Source organism: Melanerpes formicivorus, unplaced genomic scaffold (genome assembly GCF_026170545.1).
Source record: "Melanerpes formicivorus ecotype bairdi unplaced genomic scaffold, bMelFor1.0.p_v2 SCAF_2, whole genome shotgun sequence".
Taxonomy (NCBI): Eukaryota; Metazoa; Chordata; class Aves; order Piciformes; family Picidae; genus Melanerpes; species Melanerpes formicivorus.
The window spans coordinates 32126055-32149751 of record NW_027142354.1 but is presented as its reverse complement, the minus strand read 5'-3'; the positions used below and the strand labels follow the sequence as shown (position 1 = coordinate 32149751).

The 23697-nt window shown below is 39.2% G+C and overlaps 1 protein-coding gene across 3 annotated transcripts in view; it reads left to right on the top strand.

Moving 5' to 3' along the window:
• Positions 1 to 23697, top strand: part of PLD5 (phospholipase D family member 5) — a 264750-nt gene that overhangs the window by 77948 nt on the left and 163105 nt on the right. For all 3 annotated transcript variants that reach the window (XM_068155368.1, XM_068155374.1, XM_068155383.1), the window contains exon 2: positions 1396 to 1532. In XM_068155368.1, the coding sequence (XP_068011469.1) occupies positions 1396 to 1532 (137 nt within the window). The remainder of the gene's footprint in view (positions 1 to 1395; positions 1533 to 23697) is intronic.

Sequence of the window (23697 nt, the reverse complement as noted above, 5' to 3'; positions counted from 1 at the left end):
AAGTAATCATTGTAATTGGACAAAGATTTTCTTGTGCTCTATTCTTCTAAGATTTTAGGTAATATATTAGAAAACAAAGAGTTAAACATATATTTGAAATATATAGAAGTGTCTAATATGCATTATGTTTAAAATATTTACATCACCATACAACATATTCAGTGTTACTGTTAGGTAAAAGGATACATTTTGCACTATATTTCAGAAAATTTGTTCTTGTTTATCTGAAGAAATTGTTTGCTGTGGTTTAGATTTCCACAGAAAGAAATAAAATGGATGTATCTGATTTGTTTTGAAATGCATGAACTTGTTCCTTCTGGGATGTGCAAAAGTTTGGAAGTTTTAGATGCTTATTAAAAAAAAAAAAAAGGGGAAAAAAAAATCAAGCCTTTTCTTTATGAATGCAAAAAACCCTGTCCTTGTTACTCTGAAACCTCTTAAGATGTCAGGGACAATGTAAATGCTATGAAGTTGGTTTTCAGATGCAAGCATAGCATTTCTTCCTTTTCCTTACACTTTTCCTGCTTTCCAATATACTTTCCTGCTTTCTCGTTTATTTATAAAGCTTTTAAAATTCACTTTAATTATAGGGCAATAATGAAAACTAAGAAAATAACCATGGCAACGCTAGTTAGACTTTTATATTTTTATATATATATATGCAGTTTAGTGCAAATTTTCTTCAATAGAAAAATACACATTGCTTGATCATTGCATTTCAGAAGAAAAAATCCTTTGCATTCATGCAGCTATGTACATTGCATGTCAGGAGATAGTCTTTAGGAGGTTTGCAAATTATCTAGGGTTTACACAGTTCTATCTGATTTAGCACTGCTGGATTTCATGTCATAGAATAAGGTAGTGCTATGCAGTATTTTAATATTTAATCTGAGATGTGGAGGGCATTGTCTAGCATACTGAGCATCAGACTCCCTTTGTTTCCTTTTGTTTTGTGCTGCAAAAAAGACTTTTCTTATCAGCCTTCTTGCAGTGACATGTTTTATTTAAGCCAAACTCTTAAGATTTTTGAGTGGCATCCAAAGTGTGTCCTTTATCTGTGAGGCACAATTAGAAAATACATAGCTAATGTAAGAATCGTTATTTTGTTGTATGATACTTTTTTTGGGGTACAAACAGGAAACAGTTTAAATTATGAATATTATGTGTGATATGAATTATTTAACAAGATCTGAGAGATTTAAAATACCTTTCAAGGTGATACCTGAAGAACAGTTTCAAGAGTGTTTTCATCCTGAGTTGTGTTTCATGTTGACAGCTATGGCAGTAAGACCTTCAAAGAATTTTAGATCTTATGCAAAAGTTTTAGAGTCTCAGGTTGTTGACTAGAATCTGCTCACAACCATTAAATTTTTTTTTAATCTTAATCTCTTTCAGTCCCAGCAAAGATGCATTGTGATCTTTGCACTGGTATGCTGCTTTGCAATTCTGGTTGCACTGATATTTTCGGCAGTGGATATAATGGGAGAAGATGAGGATGGACTTTCAGAAAAGAACTGTCAAAATAACTGTCGGTAAGAGGTAACAAACAAAACTTCTCTTTCGGGGTGAACAAGAAACGTGTAGATGTTATATACTCTCATGTAGTGATTAATATGGTCCTGTGGCGTAATTAGGAAGAGTAGGTAACAGAGAAATAAGTGGTTTCCTGTTTTGAATTTCTGGGTTTGGAGGACAAAGTAAAGCATGCTTCTTGAAGCTATTTTTGGTGGTGTGTTTTGAGCAAGACCCTTGTGTTAGTTCAGTTATTTTTTAAGCAGAAGTCAAAGACCATTAATTTCAGTAAATGAGTAGTGAGATGATTCAAATTGTTCCAAATATTCTTTCATCAAGAATTCTTTTGCTTTCTCCAGGAAGGGCACTGATCACTCTTGACCTTAGAATACTGTGCCTTTTATACAGGAGGATATTTTACATATTCTTGTTGCACTCTACTACTAGACACAGTGGCTTGCCTGGGAACCATGTAAGAAAATTAGTGATATGGCCAAAAAGACTATGTTCATTTAAGGTTTGCCTCAGGCACTTACTATGGTTGTGTGTATTTCTTAACCTTAGATTCAAGTAGATGATAAGATTTCATTTATTGTTTTCCTCTTATTTTCAGACTGTGAGGTTTTTTTTGCCTCTTCTCACTATCAGGTTCCTTCATGAATCTGTTCATCAGTGATGAGTAATGCTTTTCCTGAATGATGTTGTCCAAGGTCCTTTTCTGTCCATCAATAAAGCTGATTTAAGAAACATTTGTAGACTTCTTTCACAATTGTAAAGCTGTAACCTGTATATAGAGCATTCTATAATTTTATAGAATACCAGTCATCCTTAAGTAATTTCTCAGGGATCCATTCTAATCTATCAGGGAATTTCTGGAGTGGGAACTGGCCTCTGGGCATACTTCAGTCCGTTCCCCTGCTTAGAGTGAGGTCAGCTACAACAGGTTGCTCAGAGATGTGCACAGCCAGGCTTTACATAGCTCCAGGGATGGACTCCACAGCCTTCTTGTGCAATAATTTAATAAAAAATAGAATAATTTAATAATTTAAAAAAATATTTCTTTGAGCCTTTTCTTGTTATTTCTGCTATACTTTGTTGATATTATGTGAAAACTCTTTGGAGACAGTGTCTTTCTATGCTGCATTTGTCACAGTAAAGTCAGCAACAATTCACCATCCAGCAAATTGGATGATTGTTTTTGCAATTATACTGGTTTTTTTCAATAATTTTTACATGCTGCTTTAAAAAAAAAGCTGAGGGGGAAGGAAGTTCTTTACATTTGTAGCGTTTTTCAAATGGGACATACCTGCAGCATCAGGTGTGTCCTATTTAGCTTCATCCTAAAACCTACCATCCTTCTGGCATTTTTTCCCAGCTTTTTTTCTTTTCTTTTTGGGTTTAGTTTTTTTGGTGAGTTTGTTTGTTTGTTTTGTTGGTTTTGGTTTTTTTTTTGTTTAAATTGTTTAGCCCTCATCTGTTCAGTTTATTTTATGGATGGCATTCTGTGCAATTCTGGGCAGCCTTCAAAAAGCTTGTTTGAATTTTCTAGAGTTCAGCTAGGTTTCCTTCTCCCCATTGGGGTCTTAAGTATTCTTCCCAATGACTTGTTGCCTTCCAGAATTTTTTAAGATATGTATGTGTCACCTCTACACCCACTATCTTCACGTGTGAATCTTTGACTAGCTAAGTCAGGTAAAGGCAAAATCTTTGTGTTCATTGGTTTCAAGGTGCTGCACATGACTTCAATACACTCAGCAGATACTGCACCGTATTTTCCTCTTAGTTGTATCAACTAATGGTTCCAATTTTGTTCTGGGTAGCTGCATAGGCCTAGACAAGGAAGAACTTAACATTCTTCACTTTTTACTCTTCAGGTGGAAAAAAAAAATCCAAGTAGGAGGAGCATCCAGTATTATGGGAAACTAGGTTATTGTTTTTTCACAAGTGTAAGAGATTAATTGCTTTTTCCCCTGTTTGTATGAATTACACTGGTCTGCCTTTCCAAAGCATACACAGCTTTGCTCAATATTTTATTGGTTGGTGTGTGTAACTTGTGTCTGTCCTGGACTGTCAGATGAGTGTGGGAGTAAATTGAGCACATTGACTTTAAGCATTAGAGTCAATGAAACTGCTCTGCATTTACAATGATAAAAGTGAACTCAGATCCCAGCTCTATTTTAAGGTGCCTTTCACAGCATGATTTGAGTGCGTGATCTAGCTACTAACGCCCAAACCAGAAGGCACATCAATGATGTGCATAAACTGCCTAAACTGATTTTAATAACAGTATCCAAGTGCTGGCAGCTGCTACCTTGCTGATGTTGAATGCTACTCTACTCGGCTCCTTTATGTGCTAAATACATTGCACACTTCAGTACTGTAAGATCAATTACATATGCATATGGCATATGTTTAGCACATGGAGTAAGCACTTTCAATGAGTAAGACAAGAATTATTGAATTCTTGTATTTCTGCTGTGTGAGTATTTTCACTGAATTTCAGGAATAGCACTTAGGTTTATAGGATGTGTTGAGACAGAGTGGTAATAGATGGTTATACTGTGATACTGTTTGGTAGCTGTTTTTTTTTTGTTGTTTGTTTGTTGTTGTTTTTTTTAGATAAAATTATTGTCAAATAGAAGGTTACATGTATGATCCTAGAATTCCATTTTTTTTTATTTCACTTGACTGAATTTGTGAAGAAGATGGATGGGAAAGTATCTTATTGATTTGAGAACTTCAGTGATGGTTTGTTAAAGGCTTTTTGTCTTCTGAAAAATCAATTCCCTTTCTGCCTTTTTATTCTAAAGGAAGATGTGTCTGAAAAAGAGCTGTGGTCTCAAATCTTTGGCTAGAAATTTGGAGCTTGTGCTAAAAATAGTAAGTGAGATTTTTTTTTTTAAAAAAAGAGAGAAAGGAAGGCATTTTTTAGAAGTCTAGAATGTTTTGTAGCCTGAGAGAACAATCACTGAGGTATGTTGTAAGCAGGATTTTCCTGTGGTTGTGATTGTATTGTTGCTCATTAATGCAAATACAGCCTTTCTGATCTGCTGCTTGTAATTCAATATGAGATTCTTCTTCTGTTAATCATTCCTTAAACTCTTATTACATAAGGAAATGCTACTGCATATGCTGTGAAAAAGACCTGCTTCTTTACAGAGGTATTTATTTCTCCTGGGGGCTTTGTTACAAAAATAAGTCAGGGAAGTAGAAAATGTGTTTTGCATGTCTTCACTGATGGCTGAAGGGATTGTTGCCACCCATCTAAAAGGGAACATAGGAATAGCACTTAAAAAAATTATAATATGTTTGAAAATAATATTATGAATTATCATTTGTAATCTTTGAGCTTGTTGCTGAAAAACTTAGCCTATGATTGAGAATTGTAATGCATCTTGGCTTGCAGGTCACTTGTAACAGCCACAGTGTGAATTCAGGTAGCTGTAGGCCACAAACTATTTCACATTTTGTTTCTTGAACAGGCAGAGGAACTTATGTGTAATAATATTGTTTGGAATGTTTAAGAAGAACTAAAATAATTTTATTTTTGTCTTATGCTGTATTAATACATAAACTTACTTTTATTTCAGCCTGCTTTGCAGGTTGTAATAAACCCCTCACAAATACGTAAATATAATGGATTTACAACATTGGATCACAGGTTGTTAGAGGTTGGAAGGGACCTCTGGAGATCTTTTAGTCAAACTCCCCTGCCAGAGCAGGACCATATAATCTAGGGCAGGTTGCACAGGAACACATCCAGACGATTCTTGAAAGTCTGCAGAGAAGGAGATGCCACAGCCTCTCTTGGGAGTCTGTTCCAGGGCTCTGTGGCCCTTACAGTAAAGAAGTTCTTCTTCATGTTGAGGTGAAACTTCCTGTGCTATAGTTTACATCCATTGTTATCCATACAGGGCACAGGTGAGAGGAGGCTGTCCCTTCCTTCCTGACACCCAACCCTCATGTATTTAAATACATTTATTAGATCCCCTCTCAGTCTTCTCCATTCTAAAAAAGCCCCAGGTCTCTCAGCCTCTCCTCATAAGGCACATGCTTCAGTCCCTTAATCATCCTTGTTGCCCTCAGCTGGACTCTCTCAAGTAGATTCGTGTCCCTCTTGATCTGAGGAGCCTAAAACTGGATGCAATATCCCAGGTGGGGCCTCCGTAGGGCATAGTAGAGGGGGAGAAGAACCTTATGGATCTGCTGGACAAACTCTCCTTAATGCACCCCAACATCCCATTGGACTTCTTGGCCACAAGGGTACATTGCTGTCCCATGGACGACTTGTTATCCACCAGGACCCCCAGGTTCTTCTCCACAGGGCTGCTCTCTAGCAGTATCCTTGTTGAACCTCCTTAAGTTCCTCTTTGCACAGCTCTCTAGGCTGTCCAAGTCTCGCTGAATAGCCACACAGCCTTCAGATGTATCAGCCAAGGCTCCCAGTTTGGCATGGGCAACAAACTTGCTGAGCAAACGCTCTGTCCCCTCATCAATGTTATGGATGAAGATGTTGTCCTGAAGGGACAAAAGCCTCAAAAATGCTTTGAATCAGACAATGGGGCAGGAGCCAGCAGGTCTGTTTTTTCAGGAGATTGTCCACATTGCCCAGGCTTGTCTGGACATGTCCTGGGGTCCAAATAGGCCAAGTGTGTGCCTTTGGAGAAAACTCATTCTATAGGTTAAAGTGTCAGGTTTTTATCTCTTAATCTTTGTTGTCAGTGGACATCATTGTCTTGGGAAATCTATAAATACCAGCCCAAAGAGACAGTGCCTTGCCTTGCAATTGTCCAAATTCTGGGAGAAGTCACAAGCCTTGCTTGGAATCCGAGCTGTGGTTCAGTTTACCAGTATAGCGTTGTAAAGCCCAGGAGCAGGCCGAGAGACGAACCCCAGGAGGAGCTGAGAGTCCTCGGGACAGTTTCGTTTTTTTGGAAGAAGCAACAAGCACCGCTGCAAAGATAGTAGCATCAGCTACAAAGACAGTAGCATCAGCTACAAAGACTTTGGAGATAAACCCTGTATGTGCTACAGCAGCAAGCAGCAGAAGCCAACAGAAAGTGAAACTGTGTTCCTGCAGCTTTCACGTGGTCAATGACATTTTGTTTCTGTTTAAATCCTCGAGTGTGCCATGTGGTACCACAATCAGTCAGTAATTACGAAATCTGACTTTTTATAAGCATCTGTTAAAGGTCTGTTGACCTAGAGAATTCTAGAATTCCCCTTCCCCCTTGTAGGCAATCTCCGGCATGTTGCCGATGTTCTTTTTTCTTTATCGTTTAAATTGCTGTTTGTTGTTTCTGGATTTTTGCCCATATTGTTTAAATTGTTACATGTTGCTGCTGGTGAAATATCTGTTCCACAACCAAGTATTTCAAACCAGTAAATAGGTTTTATTAATATTTTCCACTGAATTTTTAAATTAATAAAGCTATTAATATTTTTATTAACCATTCAGCCTATTGAATATTAATAACCTCCTTATGATCACGACAGATGTTGAACAGGACTGGACCCAGCACTGATCTGTGGGGGACTCCACTAGTTACAGGTCTCCATCAACTCTGCCTTCTCTGCATCCTCAGTCATCAGGGCTGCCACCTCATTCAGCAGTAGGCCCACACTTTCCCTATTCTTCCTTTCACTACTGAAATATTTGAAGAAGCCCTTCTTGTTCTCTTACGCTTCCTTTGTCAGTTTTAGTTGTAAGAGGGCTTTGGCCTTCCTTGTTGCTTTCCTGCATGCCCTGACAACTTCTCTATAGTTCTCCCATTGTCTTAATAATCAAGGAAAAATAAATGCACTCATTAGATGAGTTAGCAAATACTACTGTAAAAATTACTGTCTTCTACTGATACATACATTTCAGTTCAAATAACGTACTAGAGGGAGATGAGGGAAGGTCTGTAAAATGTAACAGGCAGACAAATTCTGGCTTCAGAATTGAAATTAGAATCTGACTGTAAAACTGTGTTGGTTTAGATGAAATAAGGCTATTTGTACTTATTTACACTGTCCCATACAATTTTAATATAGTGAATTATATGTGGAGAGACTAGCTGACTGAATGGAGAATTATTTTTTTATTTATCTTTTTTTTCAGTATTTCTTTTTTATACCTGGACCAGGTTTCCTAAAAGGCAGTTTTTCAATTCAGAGGGCATCACAGAATCACAGTATCACCAAGGTTGGAAGAGACCTCAAAAATCACCAAGTCCAACCCATCACCACAGGCCTCATGACTAAACCATGGCACCAAGTGCCACATCAAATCCTCTCTTGAACACCTCCAGGAATGGTGACTCCACCACCTCCCTGGGCAGCCCATTCCAATACCTAACAACTCTCTCGGTGAAGAACTTTCTCCTCACCTCGAGACTAAACTTCCCCTGGCGCAGCTTGAGACTGTGTCCTCTTGTTGTGGTGCTGGTTGTCTGAGAGAAGAGACCAACCCCCTCCTGGCTACAACCACCCTTCAGGCAGCTGTAGACAGCAATAAGGTCACCCCTGAGCATTCTCCTCTAAACAATCCCAGCTCCCTCAGCCTCTCCTCATAGGGCTTGTGCTCAAGGCCTCTCCCCAGCCTTGTTGCTCTTCTCTGGACACGTTCAAGTGTCTCAATGTCCTTCTTAAACTGAGGGGCCCAGAAGTGGACACAGTACTCAAGGTGCGGCCTAACCAATGCAGAGTACAGGGGCACTATGACTTCCCTGATCCTGCTGGCCACACTGTTCTTGATGCAGGCCAGGATGCCATTGGCCCTCTTGGCCACCTGGGCACAATGCTGGCTCATATTCAGCCATCTGTTAATCAGCACCCCCAGGTCTCTCTCTGTTTGGGAGCTCTCCAGCCACTCTGACCCCAGCCTGTAGCTCTGCATGGGGTTGTTGTGGCCAAAGTGCAGCACCTGGCACTTGGATTTGTTAAATGTCGTTGTCTTGGACTCTACCCATCTGTCCAGAATGCTGGACTTAGAAAATGCATATGACTTTTGACCCTTCCTCTTATCAGGAATATCAACTAATTGACACTTAAGGAATCAAAAATGTAGTCATGACTGAAATGTTGAGATTTTGAAATTTGTGCTTGGTATGGGATACAAATAATTCTCTCGAGCTGTCCACATTAATGTTATCAGGCAGCCCTGATGAATGAGACTGATTAGGAAGATATACTTAGCAGTCTGGGACTTTTGCCTATCTTGCTGGGTGTCCATTAGGCACTGCATCAATAAAATTAGATTATTGTAATTTGAAAATAGTCCTTTTAATGGCTAATGTATTGTGAGTAAATCTTGGCTAGCCTGTGTTATAATGACCGTCAACAACTTGGCGTCATTGAAACTGGCTGGTAAAATCTAAAAATGGCAGTCTTGCTAACAAAGAAAATACCAATATTAAGAAATGGTTTGTGTTATCCAAAGTGTTTGAACCAAGGTCATTTTGATTTATCACCAGTAACTTTAGCTGTTCAATATGCCTGCTTGCTGCTGCCTGCTGAGGATGCTAGGGTTCCTGCAGAGCTTGCACATGCCATTAATTATCCCCTCTTCAAGAGCTTATCCAATATCCATTGAAGTGGTAGTAGCAGCTGGCACAGCTTCCTGCCCCTGGCTGTGGGTTTGGTTGCATGTCTTGAAAGGTGGTAAGGAACAGCAAGGTGGGAGAGGAACCGATGGTAGTTACTTTGCACAGTTCCCAAGTTTAGAATGCACTAAAACTGTTGTCATAGTAGTTATTTTAATTTTCTTTTCTTCCATTTTTTACCTTCCTCTGATGATAATTGGAGGATTTTCTTGGTTTGTGTGCCTGTGTTGAAGGTGGATTCTGTCTTACACTCTTTTCCTGTGACACAGTTTTGCTGTTTTGATAATTTATTTTGTCCTCAGAGTAATGTAGAATGAAGGCACTTGTTCTTTCAAGTTTGGAATTTTTTGAGGAGCTTTTATTTTCTGCATGACATGAGTGACAAAGCTACTTAATTCGCTTGATGACAAATTTCACTTTGACAAATTCTGCCCAAAGGCAAGTAGGCAGTGTGTCTTTGCTTTGGAAATTGTTTGGATCGTTTTGGTTAAGGGTTTGTATCCTCTGTAAAGTGGGTATCCTGTAGAGGAGCAGAACCTTCCTGTTGAAATGCTAAGCTTCAGATCCCAGTGGTACCTTGCAGTACTGAGTACCAGAAATTAAATCTGGTTGTATACAATAATTATTTTGAGAGTTATAATGTGTTATGTGCACTGTTTCATATTTCATTAGTTGTTTTCTTTATTCTCAGGTTGTGAGAGAGAGCCTGCAATTGAAGCTCAGAGTTGGTATTTTCTGTTGCTTTAAAAACCTTTCCTTCAACTCCTGTCTGCTATTTCACAAGTAGAATTTTGCAGCACTTTTAATTAAGCATACTGTAGCACATGCTTACACTGGTTTACCTTGGCAGTGTTTGCCCCTGGCTGACTGTGGGGGAGATTTTCTCTGTGCTGCGTGGGTTCTGAACATAGCAAGGTTTATATTGATTGGTTTCTATTTAACAAACAAATTATGACAGGCATAATAATGTCTAAACAGAACAAGATTTTGAAAACAAGCCTACAAAAGAGCAACCAAAGATTTCTATTTACAAAATATTTATGCCACCTGGCATAAAAATGCTTTCTGTCAGCATGGTGGATGAAGAGATTGAGTGCACCCGCAGTAAAGTCTGCAGATGACACTAAGTTAGGGCAGGAGCGTTGATCTACTTGAAGGTAGGAAAGCTCTCCAGAGGGACCTGGAAAGGCTGAATCTATTGGTTAAGGCCATGGATTCAGGGAGGGAAATCAATAATTCAACAAACCTGCACAAGAGGAAGCTCTACCTTTCCTACCATTTATTTTTCATTTAAAAAAAATATTTCAATAGAAAAGATTCTGTATTAACAGTTTCTCAGTGTCTGTACAGAGCAAGATTTATTTTTTCCTTTGTCAGTCTATGTGTTTTGCATTTAATTTCAGCTTCATAAATTAAGAAAGGTGTGCCAAAACTTACCTATTTAGATCTTACTCTGCATTTTGCCAGTAGATCATCATTAATTGCATCATGTTGAGTAGGTTTGGGCTTCAACTCATTTTGTCCAAATCACAAAACATTAGGGGTTGGAAGGGACCTTGAGACATCATCTAGTCCTACCACAAGCCATTACTTTTCTTCTACTCTTAGTTCAGCTAAATCTAGTGGTTTCTTCCAGAACTGAATACCCAGTGCACTAAAGGCTCCTTAAGGCAGCTTTTCACATCACGATAAGCATTGCTTGGGATGTAATAGAGAAACTGACATGATCTATGTTCTTGGAAGATTTTTTTTTTTTAAATGTATGTGTTTGTTCCTGCTTTCATGACTTGGAGTTTGTGAACTCACATCAGAGAAAATCTTCCAACCTAAACAGAAGTCAAATTCCAATTACTTTAACATTCCTGAGTAATGTGGGTGGGATAAAGGGACCGTTAATACACCAGAATAGTCCTTCTTCTGTCTAGTTTGCTGAGGTTTCTCTATCATCAAATCCACCTTCCCCCACTTTCCCCCACCCTCTTTTATTTTTTTTCTTTCTTTTAACCCCTTTTCCGTTCCCTCTGCCTCTTTCCCCTTTCTGCTTTTCTTCTCAATGTGCTTAGCTAGCTGAAATTACTTCATTGTGGCAGGACTCATAAGATTCCCAAGGTCATTTTCTTTACCAGATTGTAAGAGTGCTCTAAATGGAGTTATTATATCTGAAATTACTGATTTTTGTGATCTTGAAGATTGATTGATGACATTTCAGAAAAGGTTTTTATTCTGCCTGGTGAGAATAGTGATCCAATTTAATAAAGCTCTCTGACAGATTATTCTTCCTTTCCTCTGTGGGAAAGGCATTAAAAGTGGCTAAAATTTGTAGTAGAATCCTTTTGATTTTATGCTCCATTTCAGGGTGACTTGTTCATTCATCCAGGGATGAACTTCCATCACATGCTAGCAAGCACCTGTTCCAGTGACACCATTTATTTTCATTTGCCTCTCCACCCTCAGTGTAGTATATTTAAAAAATAATTAAAAAAAAGTGTTTAATATCCTGTCAGCTTACAGTAGATGTGTTGAATTCTGTATCTAAATCTATGACAGTACCGTGAGTGTCCTCTCAGCTAGCACAATTTGATACTCCTCAAGACTACAGATGTAATATGCTTGGTGCTGCCTTTGGTGACCTGCGGAGTACAAGGCTGACTGCACCAGTCCAGTGCTACAGTTAAGAAAAAGTAGATGTGGTGCCCACTGAGGTCTAAGTATTATGCCCAACACTTATTTGGGTGTGAAACATCACATCACTCAAAAGATTCTCCTCATGTTAATGCATGGGTTCTGTTATAGGGGGATCCATAGCACCTCTCTATATACCTTAGGAATACTGCTTACTTCACTCCGTGTATGATATTCATGGTCTCCTTGTGTCCGTATCTCTAGTTAGAGCATCACTGTCTGTGAGTAATGCTTTAGGTAACAAAGTACTCTTGTGTGTTGGGTAGCTGAACCTCTCTGTTTATGACCTTTGTTAATTAAGAAAGTATGAGTTTTCTTTCTGTATTGGACTCATCCACATCCAGTTGTCTTGACCAAGAGGAAAAAATACATTGGAGGACTTAATCTATTCTATTACCTTTTTTTAATTTCCACATGTTATGTTTTAGGGTTTTTTTCCATAATGAATTTACTTTCTGTCAGCCTTATTGAAAATGGAAAAATAGTGCACAAATACCAGCCTTGGTATCTGCCAGAGAAATTTCCTTATCTATCATTTGTTCTCTATTTAATGACTAGTCCTTTCAGAGAATCACACACACAAAATCACAGAATGATAAGGATTGGAAGGGGACCTCTGGATACCAGGTAGTCTAACCCCTCTGCCAGAGCAGGTTCACCTAGAACAGGTTCCAAATAAGACTATTGCAAAATTATCATACAACTCAAAGAAAGTTTCCATGACTGACAGCATCATAATTCAGTACATTTAAATCTCATTCCTTCACGTACTCTTCTAAGAGTCATGAGTGATTTGCATGCCTTCTGAGGTGAGGGGAAGGATTCATCTTGCCTCAGTCTAAATTTCTGACAGATATTTAATGGCATATTAAAAGTAGCACTTTTACTTTTTAGTGTCATCTCCAGATCTGCTTGGAACTCTTGAAATAAACATGGTGTATGCAGACATATGACCACAGATGATATTCTGATATGTTTTATCAATTTAACATGTATACAGCTAATTGGTCTTCACTGATCTTTCACAATATTCCTTTAAAAAACTTGATGGGAAATTAAAGTGAGTTTTTAATTTTCTGTTTTGCCATTTATGAAATACATCTTCAAGTCAGCTGGCCTTGAATCAGTCTCTAAATTAATAAATTTTAGAGTTTTGGTTCTACTGGCTCAGTATCAGAGAAAAATACAGTTTTACCAATAGTTTAGCACAATATGAATGTGCATAAACTTCCTAATTAATTACAAAACTTTAAAAATTGTGCCACCAGCATGAGGAGAGCAATCAGCATTTGATTTTTGTTCAAACACTGTCAAAAGTTCTAGTCCTGAATTTACCAGTTTTTGAGGTTACTTACCAGCTTGACAGTGTGTGTTTTGCATTACAGACACTGGTGTGCAGTAGACTGACATGTGCTTTAATAAAGGTGCTAGAAGATGATAGGGTGTTGTATTTCAGGGCATGGAGGCTGAAGTGCTGAACTAGTAAAAGAGTCATCTTAAGCATCAGCCAGCACTACTGGGATGGTGACAGTCTCCAAAAGCTGTCCCATCTCATGTGTTTTGTAGATGTGTATGAGTCACTTTAAAGATACCCTAAATGTTTCAGAGTTTTGGGCAAAGACAACCACATGGAGCCAGTCCATCACTATAGCAATTCTGGGGAATGGTATGAGAAGGCAGTAGACATGCAACATCTGCATGACATCAGACAAACTATTATTTTTCCTAGTGACTTGTTTGTTTGCATGTGAAAAGAGTTCAGGACTGCCTGGAAACAAACATTGAGGTGCTCAAAGTTACTCTTGAGAAGAGTCAGAAAAATACCTGTGAGTAGCCAAGTGATTCTGTGTCAGAGGTACTGCTCTGGGCATGTGTGCATGTTAGTGCTCCAGTTAGAAAGGTACTTCTAATACTAGAGGATATTTCTATATTACCAAGGCTATATTCCAAATATATTAAAATATATTAAATATATTAAAATATTAAAATATATTCCAAAGAGTTCTCTATGTGGAGTGATTACCAATAATTCAGATGATGCTTTCTACTAAAATCTGAAAGTGTGTGGATTTTTTAATTTTTTAAATTTTTTTTTTATTTGTGTGGTTGGGGTTTTGTTTTTATTTTTCTGTGTGTGTGTGTGTGCTTTGTTTTGTTTTCTCTAAGTGCATCAGTCCAAAACATTGATTTAATAGAAAAAGCTGTCCTGGAACATTTCTGTAGAATCTTGCCTCTGTAATTTGTGTGCTGGCAATATCCTTTGGGAACGCATACTTTGGGTACTTTGTGCTTTTCATCTGTGGATTTTTATTACTGTTCCTACCTTGACTGTATTTGCTGAATTTGCAGTGTTGATTTCAAAGATTTGCTGACTAAACGTTTTACCTTGAATTTTCCTTCATCATTTTGCAAAGTAGGTTTCATCTTACTGGGCAGGGAGGGCATTCATTAAGCTTAAGGGATTGTTAGGTTGTGTAAATGTCAACACCGTAGAGTATCCTTTTGTTCCTATTCTGGGGAGGAGAGCTCTTGCTTGGAAGCATCTCATTAAATTACAGTTAACACCATAAAATTGTGTTGATTTATGAGGAAAGATAATACTTTGATCCATGACTGATTTCTGCAGCTGTGAGCTAACACATTTATCTGTTCCAAGTCATACCAAGATAATCAAGGTATTTAGAAAAATGCACAGGCCATGAGAAAAGAAGGTAGCAATCACGTTCCCACTTGTTATGTGTTGAGATGTGATTATCCAGTTCAAATTTATGTTACTATGTATGGTTACAAAGTGTTCATATAAGAAACTGGGGGGCTGTGTGGGAAGAAATTAAAAGACAACATGTTTTCTCATAAAAAACCAAAAGGGTAAATGTCCTTATAATATTTAGTTGTGGTTTTCAGGCCTTATAAAAATATTTTGTATGAACTTACATGGTCAGAAAGTGAATGTGGAAATAAAATAAGAATATCTTATCAACTAATTAAGGTATGTGACAGTGGCTGTTTATACAATATTTGGTGATATTTTTAGAGACTCAATGGAATTAATATGTTAGGATATTTTACTGTGTTTTACAGATGGGAGAAAAATTAATGTCTTTCTGCTCAAAAAAGCTAAAAATATATAACTCAGCTTGTGGCTTGTGTGACTGCTGTGTTGTACAGACTCAAAGTACCTCAGATGTTGAATTTTAGATAATTTGAAAATCAAGATAGTGGTATTTACACAAGACTTAAATGTGGTGCAAACACAGGAAAGATGCTGAGATTCTTTCCAGTGGCTAAATAGGTACTGGGTCAGCACTGGTTTTGTTCCATTTCCCCTAGTCCTATCATTAGGGCTCTGTAGAGGGACCTTGACAGGCTGGACAGATGAGCAGAGTCCAACAGGATGGCATTAAGAAGTCCAAGTGCCGAGTGCTGCACTTTGGCCACAACAACGTCATGCGGTGCTACAGGCTGGGGTCGGAGTGGTTGGAGAACATTCAGGCAGAAAGGGACCTGGGGGTACTGGTTGACAGCTGGCTGAACATGAGCCAGCAGTGTGCCCAGTTGGTCAAGAAGTCCAGTGGCATCCTGGCCTGCATTAGGAATAGTGTGGCCAGCAGGAGCAGGGAAGTCATTGTGCCCCTGTACTCTGCACTGGTTAGGCCATACCTTGAGTACTGTGTCCAGTTCTGGGCCCCTCAATTTAAGAAGGACATTGAGACTCTTGAACGTATCCAGAGAAGGGCAAGGAGGCTGGGGAGAGGCCTCAAGCACAAGCCCTATTGAGGAGAGGCTGAGGGAGATGGGCAAGAGGACACAGTCTCAAGCTATGCCAGGGGAAGTTTAGGCACGAGGTGAAGAGAAAGTTCTTCACAGAAAGAGTTATTGGCCATTAGAATGTGCTGCCCACAGAGGTGGTGGAGTCACCATCCTGGGAGGTGCTCAAAAGGGTTTGGACGTGGCACTTGAAGCCATGGTTTAGTAGTCATGAGGTGTTAGGTATTAGATAATAGGTTGGTTGATGACCTCTGAGGTCTTTTCCAACATTGTTGATTCTATGATTACCTGACACCCTAAAGAGTCTCTCACCAGCTTTCCTGTAGGCCCCCTTCAGATACTGGAAGGCCACAGTACGGTCTCCTTGGAGCCTTCTCTTCTCCAGACTGAACAGCCCCAACTCTCTAAGTCTGTCCTCACAGGAGAGGTGCTCCAGCCCTCTGATCATCCTCGTGGCCCTTCTCTGGACATGTTCGCTTCTTGTAATAGGGGCTCCAGAACTGGATGCAGTACTCCAGGTGGGGTCTCACCAGAGTGGAGTAGAGGGGGAGAATCACCTCCCTCAACCTACTGGCTATGCTTCTCTTGATGCAGCCCAATCATAAATTCAAATTAAAATACACTGTGTTAACAGAAAGAACAGCAGCTAGATTTCTTTTTGCCTGAGAGAGGCAAGAATGGCTTCACCTGAGTGGGGCAACGTTGTCTGAGCTGTGTGCCTCACAGTCCTCTGTCCACCACAGGCTGTGGTGCAGAGGTTCTCCAGCTGTAATTTAGGCATATTATTTGGAGTGGCTGTCAGGAAACAAACACTTGATATGAAGTAAACTCTTATGTTACTGTATTTGGAAGACTTTCTGTAACATTTATAAATAGTGAAACTTGAAAACATTAGTTCAGAATTAAGAATTCATAAAAACAACAGCTGTTTAAAAACGAAATTTGGAATTTTATGTGTATGTATTGTGAGTGTTGCAGTATCAGACTTCAGTGGAGACATTTAGAAGAACAGAAAATCCTTTGCGTCTTCCTAGTGAGAGAGCAGAAATATAATTGGCAAAAAGTGATTTAAAAGAAAATAAATAATTGGCTGGTCCTTTCTCAAAACTAAGGATAAAGTTTGAGGGGCAAAATAGTACTTTTGTTAACTAAAATTGGGGTTTAAGATGTTTCTTTTCTGATGGTAACCTTGTCCTTTTATGTCTAGAGATTAAGAATGAGCTGTTGAAATACGTAGAGAAAGCAATTTTGTGGGTTTTTCGATAAGCATATCCTCTAGATCTTCAATTACAGTATGGTAGTGAAGAGAGAGAACTAAATGATGTAGTGTCTCTTGGTTAATAGTTTATATGGCAGTCTAGATCACCAGCAATATCAGATAAATTCAATAGAACTGGATGACATTGTTGCTTTTTTTCAGTAGGAGCTTTGTAATATGCACCTCATCTTTCCTGATTTCAGTTTTATCTCAAATCTTCAGGATCTTTGTGTTTTCATACTTTTACCTTTCAATGTAGCATCTGGCTGTCTACAATGTGATAATATGAGCTACAGATCTGCTTTTTCCAAGAATGAGGTTTTAATTTCTTTAAGGTGATGAGTGATACAACACCTTGATGGTAGGAAAAGGACAGAGACACTGTGGCTGTGTCACGTGGGCAGAGCACTGACAGGCAGAGAGAAACCCCATTCCTCTCATTAACTCCAACCCTGAGAAACAAGATGGATTGCAAGAAGTTGGTGTGATCATGGATGCTTTGAATAATCAATGGTGATGTGTTAAATTGTTAATACTTTTTCTACAAACTCTGTGATGAAGTAGTTGATGTTACTGCTAGCGTGGACTGTTTTCTCTTGGCTTTTACTCTGATTTTGTCTTGCAGTAAAGATGTTTCTGTGTTGCTTTCTTATCTTCAGAACTTTAAAAATTTCCTTTCCTTTCCCTTGACAGCCATCTGTAACTTCATTTTCTTTCCTCGCCTTGTCATTTAGGTTTGGCTTTATGAGACTCTGCCAGTGTGCCTGCACTTCCTTGACCTTTTCCTTACAAGCTTTTATGTGATCTTCCTGTCTACCACAGTGATCTAGGAAATGGCATAAATGCCATGCCTCAGAATGTTTTCAGACTCTCTCCTACACAGATGCATGTTTCTTGCTTAGATGAACTATCTTGAATCTATATTTGGAGACAGTGTCTCAAGGAGATATCTGTGTTGGCCACAGTGCTGCAAATACCAAACAAATCCACAGTTGCATGTATTAGTATCACTAAGAGAAGAATTTGGCTAATTAGTTAAGAAACATTTGGTGGAATTATTTGAAAAATATGCTTATGTGATCTTGATTTGATTAAACTTGAAATTAAAATACTTAGGCTGTTGTGTTCCTTTCAAGGATTATTTTTATTTCTGACTGCAATAAGTATACTTCAATAAGGTCTACTGAAACAGCAAGGCAGGCTCTTCTTGGGTTGGCCAAAAGGATGTCTTTTGTGGGAGAAAGATGTATGTGTTTAATCAAGAGAAGTGGTGCACTGAGAAGAATGCACTGAGGGGAAAGTGCATTTAACTCCTTAGTTGGACTTGGATTCCTGGACTTAATTCACCACTTGAAACTAGATGTTAAGTGCTGGATGGCTCACCTAGGAATGGCACCTTATACTTGCAATCCTCTAACGCCAGCCACCTCAGCCTGAAGCTATTACGGAGACTGCATGCACTGACTAGCTTCTGGAATTACTGGTACCTCTCACTGTAGAATCATAGAATGGTTTGGGTTGGAATAGACCTCCAAAGACCATGCCCCTTACTTGTACATTTAGGTAACATTCTTTGAAGTAACGCTACCATCCCTGTCTCCAAGTAGAAGCCTGGAATGACACAGTTCCGGATTTTGCTCTCATTTGTTTTCTCAAATTGCATGCTGTAGTTACAGGTTTGTGATTTAAATCCCACATACGAGTACAACTTATGGGAGCTGAAGTTGTAAGTAGCTAAACTGCTGAGTTCTTGATGAGGTCTTACAGTAAGCTGCCGCTTTCATTAAGATCAAGTGAAATTTAAAGATTGTAATGTTCATTAATACACAGCCTGTGGATCACAAAGGGCCTTTGTTTTGGCATGCTCATTGGAGGTAAAAGCTGCTGTTTGAATTTTCTGTGGAGTGTAAAGACTGGTCAGCTCAGCTCTTTTCTCCTGCCTCAGCACCCTCAAGCACTTGTCTCCCAGCAGTCAGCCACAAGAATCCGCTGACCGCCTCTCAATTCTCCCTACCCAGCTGCAAAACCCATTAAAATGTTTTAGTGCTGACAAGCAGAAATGCTATAAAAATGCAAATTTTCTTCTGCTGAAGGACAAGATGCAGAAAAAATGTTTTAAAAAATACTTCACTGCTGAATAAAGGTTTAGGGGACTCATACAGCTGGAATACAGTTTTAAGCAATGGGAGAAGCTTATACCATCAATAAAATCAGTAGTGTTTTGGTTCTTTAGTCACTTCAGGAATTTGGCACAGAGTTTTTGCTTTCTGTACTTTTTAATTTTTTTAAAAAATAATAGGCTAAGAGGTGATGTTTTGCTCTGTTGGTGCCCAAAGGAAGGACTGAATTGCAGGCTTAAAAACGGCACTGTCTTCACCTGCAAAAATGCTTTATAGAAAAGCCCAGGATGAAAGGGTTAAATTTCTTTCAGCAGATAATTTAACTTCTTCACATACTAAAGCTGCAGACAAGGGAAATGCACAGATTTGATCCCCTGACTGTCTCAGTGGAATACTGAACTGGAAGGATTGTTTTGTTTTTTCATTAAAAGCAAGGAAACGTTTTCTGTTGCAGAAGAAATACCTGGTAAGGTCCTTGTCCAGGTTTTGGAACAGACTGTGACCATGGATCAGAAAATTAAAAAATTATTTTTCTTTCATTTCTTAGCTGAAATAATATAGTGGCTGCATAAGAGTTGATATTCTAATATTCAAGACTTGTTTTTGAAGGGTGTTATATTTTTTCCCCCTAAGGAGTTGATTATATTTTTACTTGCCCTAGTTTTGAGCCACGAGCTTCCCAGGGCAAAAGGACAGAAAAGATATTTTACCCTTTTCCAAGGAGTAAAATTATAAATGCTCCACACTGGATTGGAAGTTTAAATGGAAATTCTATTTACAAATATATACAAAAAGCATTCAGGTAAAAGGGCCTCCCAGGACAAAGCCTTCCAGAGCCTTCCAGAAACCTCCACCCCACTCAACCTCAGCAGGCCCAAGAGCAGCCAAACTGCTCCTCCTGCACTGAACTCAGGCCCACCACAGACTTAACAGACCCTGTGGCATAGCTTGAAATTCCCTGCCAGCCAAGGCCGAGAGAAAAGCTCTCCCCCACAAAGCATAAGGCATGTGGATGTCCTGACTGGAGAGAGAATTTGGCTGTACACTCTCTTAAATAGAGAAAAACAGGAAAATGGAACAGAATAGCAGACAATAGTATTCTGGGATGAACTGCCCATCCCCCTGGGACTGTAGCCTTCGGAGGACTTTTCTTTGTGGTTATATCAATTAACTCTTGGTTTCCCTTAACCTACAACATTACCTTTCTCAATTATAATGATGTGCATCTTATATCAGCAACCCAATAATTTCCTCCTCTCTTAGTCATCCTTTGCCCTATGTGGGCTGTTCAGGCATACCGTGCATGGTACATTCTCTGAAATGTGGTCACATACATTGAACTACTCATGTTGCTGTATTTCATTTTAGCTTTCAGTTTTACATCTGATGATACATAATGAGGACATGTAGGACCAGCCCTTTGCAGTTCAGTAAGTTACTTTCTTTGAGGACTCTTGCTACGGTCTTCAGAATGTTTTACACAAGGATAAATAGGAGGTCAAAAAAAAAAAAAGGTCATTACTGGAGTTCATACGGAGTGTTTTATGGACTTTCTTTGATTCAGCAGTGTCAAGAAACAGTAGCTCTTGGTAATAAATTCCTGTAGTGATTTCAACAGTACACAAAAGTGGAATAAATACATATACTTCAATATTGACTAGTGTTGGTCTGAGCAGCTAGGAAAGGGGCATGCAAATGTATCTGAAGATTTTCATAACTTACTCTGAGAAAAAAATGGGTCACACAGAGCTATCTGTGGTGTTGAATGCGATGTGTGAAAGCCCCATTGTTAGGAGCAAAAGGAGAGGGCAGCAGGAATTGGACCCTCTTAGAGGGTCCCTCTTAGAAGCCTAAAAATTTCAGAGGGTCATTTAATGCTGTTTGAGAAACTCAGTGATGTTGGCACAAACATAACCTGAAGGTATACACAAATTTCAAAACAGTAGTTTTGTATTTTGAGATCCCAACAACCACAGATTTGGCCTTTTTGTCATATTTTGGTAATCAAAGACCTAGAAACTGGATAATCTGTTGCTGTACCAAACATTTTTATCTTCAAACTGTATCTGAGAAACTGTACTGTAAGACAAAGCTATCAGTGGACCTGGCTTAAGATTTCTTAGCAGTATTGTGGTGTTAAAGTTGTATGTGTATTGCCCTTATTGCTATCTACAACTACCTGAAGGGAGGTTGTAGACAGTTGGGGGTTAGTGTATTCTCCCAGGTGGCCAACACCAGAACAAGAGGACACAGTCTCAAGCTGCACCGGGGAGGTTTAGGCTGGATGTTAGGAAGAAGTTCTTCATAGAAAGAGTGATTGGCCATTGGAATGGGCTGATTAGATAATGTTGGATGATAGGTTGGACTTGATGATCTCAAAGGTCTTTTCCAACCTGGTTAATTTCTATTCTATTCTATTCTATTCTATTCTATTCTATTCTATTCTATTCTATTCTATTCTATTCTATTCTATTCTATTCTATTCTATTCTATTCTATTCTATTCTATTCTTCTATTCTATTCACATTATCACAGTATCACAAAGGTTGGAAGAGACCTTGAGGATCATTGAGTCCAACCTGTCACCACAGACCTCATGACTAGACCATGGTACCAAGTGCCACATCCAATCTCATCTTGAACACCTCCAGGGATGGTGACTCCACCACCTCCCTGGGCAGCCCATTCCAATGACTAATGACTCTGTCGGTGAAGAACTTTCTCCTCACCTCGAGCCTAAACTTCCCCTGGTGCAGCTTGAGACTGTGTCCCCTTGTTCTGGTGCTGGTTTAGAATATTTAGAATAAACCAAACCAGGTTGGAAGAGACCTTCAAGATCATCGCGTCCAACCCATCAACCAATCCAACCCACCCAAACAGCTAACCCATGGCACCAAACACCCTATCAAGTCTCCTCCTGAACACCTTCAATGATGGTGACTCCACCACCTCCCTGGGCAGCCCATTCCAATGGGCAATCACTCTCTCTGTATAGGAACTTCTTCCTAATATCCAACCTGAACCTCCCCTGGTGCAGTCTGAGACTGTGTCCTCTTGTTCTGGTACTGGGTGCCTGGGAGAAGAGACCATCATCTGCCTGTCTACAGCCTCCCTTCAGGTAGTTGTAGAGAGCAATAAGGTCACCCCTGAGTCTCCTCTTCTCCAGGCTGAGCAACCCCAGCTCCCTCAGTCTTTCCTCATAGGGCTTGTGTTCCAAACCCCTCACCAACTTTGTTGCTCTTCTCTGGACTCGTTCCAGCAAGTCAACCTCCTTCCTAAACTGAGGGGCCCAGAACTGGACACAGTACTCGAGGTGTGGCCTAACCAGTGCAGTGTACAAAGGCAGAATGACCTCCCTGCTCCTGCTGGCCACATTGTTCTTGATGCAGGCCAGGATGCCATTGGCCCAATTGGCCCATTGATTGCCTGGGAGAAGAGACCAACCCCTTTGTGGCTACAACTACCTTGTAGAAGGGCAATGAGGTCACCCCTGAGCCTCTTCTTCTCCAGGCTAAACAATCCCAGCTCCCTCAGCCTCTCCACATAGGGCTTGTGCTCAAGGCCTCTCCCCAGCCTTCTTGCCCTTCTCTGGATACGTTCAAGTGTCTCAATGTCCTTCTTAAATTGAGGGGCCCAGAACTGGACACAATACTCAAGGTGCGGCCTAACCAGTGCAGAGTACAGGGGCACAATGACTTCCCTGCTCCTGCTGGCCACACTATTCCTAATGCAGGCCAGGATGCCATTGGCCCTCTTGGCCACCTGGGCACACTGCTGGCTCATGTTTAGGCAGCTGTCAATCAGTACCCCCAGGGCCCTCTCTGTATTCTATTCTATTCTAGTCTATTCTAGTCTAGTCTAGTCTAGTCTACTCTATTCTATTCTATTCTATTCTATTCTATTCTATTCTATTCTATTCTGATGTACTTGTGGAATATTTATGTATTATAGTAAAAAATTAACTTCTCTAAATTTTCCACCTGCCCTAATTATATTAACCTGGAATGCTATTAGATAGCTAACCCATGTGTAGCAATTCAAAGAAAGACTGAGTTGTAGATTCTTTACTGAAAACTTCAATTTTAGATACTTCTCTTATATCTTTCCTCTGGAAATAAACTGAAACTGTCATGTCTAGAGTCTTAACTTACACATTCTAACTTTGGTTTTTCTAGTTTTAAAGATAATAAAAGCTTTGAATCAAGTTTGCAAATTTAACCACAAAGAGCAAAAAGTTTGCTTTTAATTTCTTTGGAAAGTATATAAATGCATTGTTTAATCAGTAGCAAAAATCACAGAGAAAACACCTGTTTTCTACACGCTAACCTTTATTTAAAAATAGCTTATTGCATACTAAAAGTAGGTGATCTTCATAACAATCAGTTCTTTGTTGCATCTCCTCTCTACCTTCCTTTGCTCTCCATTAATCCATCCTGATGATAGCATGTAACTTTTTTTCCCTTTACCAAGTTTCAGGTAATATTAATTCATTGAACTCATACTGTTACTAGTAATGTGGCAATAAAAAGCATCGTTTGTTTGTCATATTATTTCAAGCTTAACAGATTGCTATCTAGTGAGGCAAAAAATGCTGAATGGCCTTTTATCAATAATGACTGTAGTGTGGTATAATTCTGTGTTTGTCCTTTATTCAAGAATAGAAGTACTAGCAAAACTTTGAGCTTTCCTGTCCATAACTTTTAATTTCTTATGAGTGTGTGTTTTAAATACCATCCTATTGCTCAGTACCAATGTTTTAGAAAGCTAATGC